This window comes from Phaethon lepturus, unplaced genomic scaffold (genome assembly GCF_000687285.1).
Source record: "Phaethon lepturus isolate BGI_N335 unplaced genomic scaffold, ASM68728v1 scaffold45811, whole genome shotgun sequence".
Classification (NCBI taxonomy): Eukaryota; Metazoa; Chordata; class Aves; order Phaethontiformes; family Phaethontidae; genus Phaethon; species Phaethon lepturus.
In genome coordinates, this window is record NW_010519293.1 from 1 (window position 1) to 5845 (window position 5845).

At 50.7% G+C, this 5845-nt stretch overlaps 1 protein-coding gene across 1 annotated transcript; it reads left to right on the top strand.

Moving 5' to 3' along the window:
- Positions 1-4: 4 nt before the first annotated feature.
- On the top strand, positions 5-3575 carry MARS2 (methionyl-tRNA synthetase 2, mitochondrial; the record flags this gene model as incomplete). Its single annotated transcript, XM_010296994.1, has 2 exons — positions 5-343; positions 2349-3575. Coding segments are annotated over 2 exons (1485 nt in total), but the record flags the coding sequence as incomplete, so codon positions are not given.
- Positions 3576-5845: the final 2270 nt, after the last annotated feature.

Sequence of the window (5845 nt, forward strand, 5' to 3'; positions counted from 1 at the left end):
CGTTTCAGGGACCGATGAGCACGGGCTAAAGATCCAGCAGGCCGCAGCCGCGGCAGGGACGTCGCCCCCGGAGCTCTGCGAGCAGGTTTCAGGCCTCTTCCACCAGGCCTTGACCCAGGCTGCCGTCTCCTTCACTGACTTCACCCGCACCAGTGAGCCCCGCCACCAGCGAGCCGTGCATCGTTTTTGGGGCGCACTCTGGGACGGCGGAGCACTCTACAAAGGGTCTTACGAGGGCTGGTACTGCACTCCCGAGGAGTGCTTCCTGACAGAGAGCCAGCTCACTGAGCACAGGGATGCCCAGGGACGCCCATGCAAGGTGTCTTTGGAGACTGGCCATCAGGTAATGGGCGGCTACACCGCCTCAGTCAAGGGCAGCTACTCCTGCAGAAGCACTGCGCACTCATCTGTTGCTCTGGTCTGGCCAGATTTGAGGGTGTTTAATGCTTATTGTAGCCTTTTGTAATTCACATCAGCTGAGAGTCGCCTGCATTTCATAGAGTGTATCTTCTGTGTTTATAATGGTCTGTGGCTATGCAAGAGAGAGCTGCCAAAACCCCAACTGGCAGATGCAAATTTCAGCCATGTGCCGGGGGAAGGATTCAGCTGCTGCAGGGTTCCACAGGCTGCTGGCCTGGAAACAGGGTTTTAAAGCAGTGATGAAAAGTTAGCTGTGCAGAAGGCTAAAGGTGTTTATAACTGAGGTGTTCTTTGGGTGTTTGGCATTTCAGACCTATTTTGTGAGGCAGTTCAGTTTGGCCTCAGGACACTTTTCATTAATCTCGTTACCTAGGTTTTGGCCCTACGTAAAACACCGTAACATCATCTGCCTGGTCTGATGACCGAAATAGCAGTGCAACCAGGAGTGTAGTACCTGACCAAGAGTCTCTCTGCCACTGCGTTTTCTGTAAGGCAGAAGGAGTTACGTTATTTAATCCAGCAGTTGCAGGTAGTCATGGTTTAGAGCTAAGCAGATGTTATGCTCGTGTGATACTTGTGTGAGGCTGGGGCATAGCAGTGTTGGTTCACACAGAAAGGGGTATGTTGGCAAATAATATCTCTTGATAAAACACCTAACATAGTTGGGGAAAAGATATGTTTCTAGGCAGAGAAATCATTCTTCAGATCAAAAATAGAGTCAGTAGGCTTCAAAGTCAAACATACCGTGAGAACAGCTAGTTGCCTTAGCTGCATATCAAACTGTTCAAGAGAAACGGTAGCGTGCATGGTGCAAAGAAGATCTTGCAAGGGGGTAGAAAGAGATGGTAGGTGTTTATCTCCAACCAGAAAGAGACAGTTTGTTGCTTGAGGGTTTTGTGAAGGAAAAGGGGTAGTTTACAACATGCCATAAACCCCATACTTCTGGTGTCTTATTTGTGTAGGGAATTTTGGGGTGACCTTCTAATGAAGTAAGCAAAGGTAGTATTTACTGCTGTCTGTTACTGAAATTAGATAAATTCAACTACAGTTGAAAGCAGTTTCGTGCCACTAGGACAAATTATTCCTTAGGGTATCTGAGCTTGAGTTGTGGTAGGTTCTTTACTGTTTGTGTTGAGAGTGAGGCACTTTCTGTCTCAGTCAGAAGTTGTTTGATTTGGTGCTAGAAACTGAAACTCTCTTGTGTGATGCCAAAGTCTATACTGCCTCATCTTAAAGTCTTACTTAGCTTTAAAAGGTAAGAATTCTTGATCTAGCCATAGATCTCTTGAGTGCCTTTACACAGCTCAGTCATACCATATCAACCCACAAAGTTTTACTTGATTTAGCTAAATGTGTCGTTTAATGAATTGTAAGTGTGTGGGAGAAGTGCTGTTAGTACTTTCACATGATTATAGGCTAACAAAGTTAGCAACTAAGATGCACTAATGCTTAAACTGGGGAAAAAGAGGAACATAGCACCTAGGAGAAAAGCAAAGGCATGCACCAGGGTTGTTAGTAAGGCAGTAATTAACAATGTCATTTTGTCTTTTCATGATTTTCTACTGTTATTGCAAAACTATGTTTTTAAGAAAGCATGTTCTCATCTTCCTAATTCTTGCCTGATGACACATAAATCTGGCAGGTAGAAAGGTATTCCTTCCCTGGGGGCATGAGCTTCTTTAAAAGCGGAGTGCTGAACCATCCCAAGTGCCTAAATCCTTACTGTTGCCCTGGGGAACCCAGGGAGGCAGTGTCTTAGGAGAGAGTTCCCGCTAGTCATAGATACCAGGGGCTTCACATGTGGTGGGGAGCACACCCAAATGCAGAGGGAGCATGCGGCGAACTCCATGCTGAGAATGCTGTGTGCAAAGCATAAAACTCTTTGCAGAGCATTTGGGCCGTAATTCTTTTCTCTTCTGCCTGCTCAGGTGCACTGGACCAAAGAAGAGAATTATATGTTCAGGCTTTCATCATTCCGGGATCCATTGCGGAAGTGGCTCCAGGACAACCCACATGCCATTTCCCCTGACCCTTTCTACCAGCGTGTGCTCCACTGGCTGGAAGAGGACTTGCCAGACTTGTCCGTCTCTCGTGAGAGAAGCCGGCTGCAGTGGGGTATCCCTGTCCCCAGTGACTCAACACAAACTATTTATGTATGGGTAGATGCCCTGGTGAACTATCTGAGCGTGGTGGGCTACCCTGAGACACATGGTGAGTGGTGGCCTGCCGTGCACCATGTTGTGGGCAAGGACATCCTCAAGTTTCATGCTGTCTACTGGCCAGCACTGCTGATGGCAGCAGGTCTGCCTCCCCCCGAGCGAATCTTTGTGCACTCCCACTGGACTGTCCGTGGGCAGAAGATGTCCAAAAGCCTGGGCAATGTGATTGACCCCTTTGCTTGTATCAGACAGTACACAGTAGACGGATTTCGGTACTTCCTGCTAAGGCAGGGTGTACCTGAGCGGGATTGTGACTATTATGATGAGAAGGTTGTTAAGCTTGTGAATTCAGAACTGGCAGATGCGCTTGGAGGGCTTCTGAATCGGTCAACAGCCCTCAGCATTAACCCCAGCAACACTTACCCCTGTTTCTCAGAGTCTTGTTTTCCAAAGGTCTTGGATTACAGGGAGACAAAAGGCATGGGTAGGGCTTCTGCTGAAGACTATGAGTTTGTGGCATCAGTGGCTTCTCTGCCTCTGCAGGTGGCTAGTTATTTTGAAGGTTTCCAGATCTACAAGGCTTTAGAATGTATTGTCCTGTGCGTAAGGCAGACCAACAGTTTTTTCCAGAGACACAGGCCTTGGAAACTTGACCGAAAAGACCCTGCAGAGCAGCTCTGGCTTGACACCATCATCCATGTTACGCTGGAATGCCTGCGTGTCTATGGGACTCTCCTGCAGCCCGTGATCCCACACATTGCAGACAAGTTGCTTTCCAGGCTGGCTGTTGAGCCAGAAGAGAGAGGTCTCTCAAGTTTGACGTTTCTGCCACGCTACAGTGGGAAGCCATGTCCCTTTGAAGGGAGACAGCTTGGACCTGACACCGGCGTCTTATTTCACAAACTAGAGAAGTAAAGACGGCATCAGATAGAAACCAAGAAGCTCTAGCCTCTGACAAATGGCTTCTGTAAATACCGCTTCCCCCTCCCCAGGAACTCCCAGAAAATGTTGGTTTTGTTAAAAGCATGTTCCTCCCATCTCTTGGTGGTGGTATAAAGTGGACAAGTGGAAAGCCAGACTGGGCAGGGCTGTGCTGTCCTGCCTAGGTGACTGATACAGGTCTCTGTCAGGTGTGGGAAGCAGACATGCTCGGGCAGACTGGTTGCATATGCGGGGCTTAGCTAGGAAAGCTTCTTGGGTAACACCATTGAAGGAACACCTAAGTAGCTAAGTTGGTAACAGAATGAACTAAAGACACAGCCTAGGGTTTGAATATTGCTGCTTTTTTTCCCTGATGTGTTTTATGTGACATAAAAAGCAGCTGAGGCAAATATTTATCCCCTTAAAATAGGGAACTCTTTCTGTGCAGTCCTGGGGCTCTGCTAGAGAGCCTTCTTGCCTGTGTCTTTTATCTTGTGTCCTGGCCCCTTTATGTTGTCTTTACTGATGTGAGGTGTGGGTCAGGTGCTCTGCTGAGGGCATTTTAAACATGAATGTGGCAGCCAGTCTGCTCAGCAGTCTCCTCCAGAGACAGCAACTTCCCAACTTGCTTGCTCACTCCAGGAATCCTTCTTCAGGCTAGCATTCAGGCTGAGTCTCCAGGAGGATCGAACTACCTGTGAGGAAAGAAAGGGTCTTTCCTGAGGCCTTCTCGGTGTTGTCTCTACTCATGCAGGGAGAGGGCTGAGCAGCAGTTCTGCAGCTGGTGTCCTCATGTTGACTTTGCCCCACAGGTTTCTGGCCAGGCCGGAAGTAGCTGGGGGTAGTCAGAAATGGTTTCCTGGTAACATCTCTGGGGATGGATCTGTTGGGTCCATCAGCTGAGCTTCCTTTATGGGCCAAAACTTCAGTTCAGCTGATGTCTATGTGAGCCTTGGTGGAGAGGATCTCTTCTGTGTGACTGCTTTATACTGGAGGCAGTCCAGTGAGACAGGATGGTTCAGTGGTCAAACAGGTGGTCTCTATCAGCTCCATAGACCTGCAGACATGAGCAGAATTGGAAAGGAGGGGTGTGTTTCAGGCCTACACTGAACTTTATGAGGCTTTTCTGCCTGCTGCGTGTTTATTGCACCCTCTGTTTTATTTCAGTGCTGCAGGAAGCAGGCAGCTGGGCACTGATGCCCTGGGGCAGTTGTGATCACTTGGGGACCTCTGGTAAATCCTTCCCAGCCTGTGGCTCCTCTGGTTCCCATCGAGTACCTGCACTGCAGCACTCTTCATCAGGGGCCCATTTTAGGTGGCTGTGATCTCTTCTGGGGTCACCTGGGCTGCGTTAGCAGGGGCAGCAGGAGCAGTGCAGCCCACTCAGAGCACTGTGTGTCTCTCAGGGGGCAGCAGAGGGAAGGGTAGACCATGCCGCTTCTCCCTCCTGTTGCCCCTGTGGTTCTGCACGATGCCCTCCCTGTGCTGCAGCATGCTGTCTGGCCCTTTTTGGATTACCTGTGAGAAGAAAGCCAGGTCCCCTTAGCCCACTCCTGCGGTGGAGATCCTCTTCCTCTGCACAGTTTTACCTGGTGCCCCTCGTTCTGCCATCGCTGCATGCATCCTTCAGGTTGCAGATCTCCCTGCCCTCATGCCATCTGTGCTGGCTCCCAGCACGGGCAGAGGCACCTGCTACCCTGCTCCACCTATGAAGGATGGGGACAGGAGAGACCCCAGCCCGTTCCCAATCATCTCTGATGCTGACAGCAGCTGAAGTGCTGTCACAGCCCTAGGAAGCCGGGGGAAGGGCTGGAGGCCTGACTCTGCTCTAGCAGGAGCTGCAACACATCCCACTGCCAACCCACCCCCCTGCCACCCCCGCCATGGGCATCGCCACCCATGCTGGAGCACCTGCTGTGCTGCCTGCACTGGGCTCTTCTGCATGCTGACGGGCACACACCTGAAACCCGAGGGCCACAAAAAGGGTCTTTCTGGCACGGCCAGCTGTGGTGAGGGTGAGCATGTTGGTGTCTCTCAGCTTTTGAGCGTGTGGGTGTTTCTGTCCTGCAGTTTCTGGTCCTGCTTCCACCACTCCACCCATGCTGGAGCACCTGCTGTGCTGCCTGCACTGGGCTCTTCTGCATGCTGACGGGCACACACCTGAAACCCGAGGGCCACAAAAAGGGTCTTTCTGGCACGGCCAGCTGTGGTGAGGGTGAGCATGTTGGTGTCTCTCAGCTTTTGAGCGTGTGGGTGTTTCTGTCCTGCAGTTTCTGGTCCTGCTTCCACCACTGGCCTTGGGCTGGTCTCCCTGGCCCCCAGGAGGTGACCAGTGTCGCTGCTCT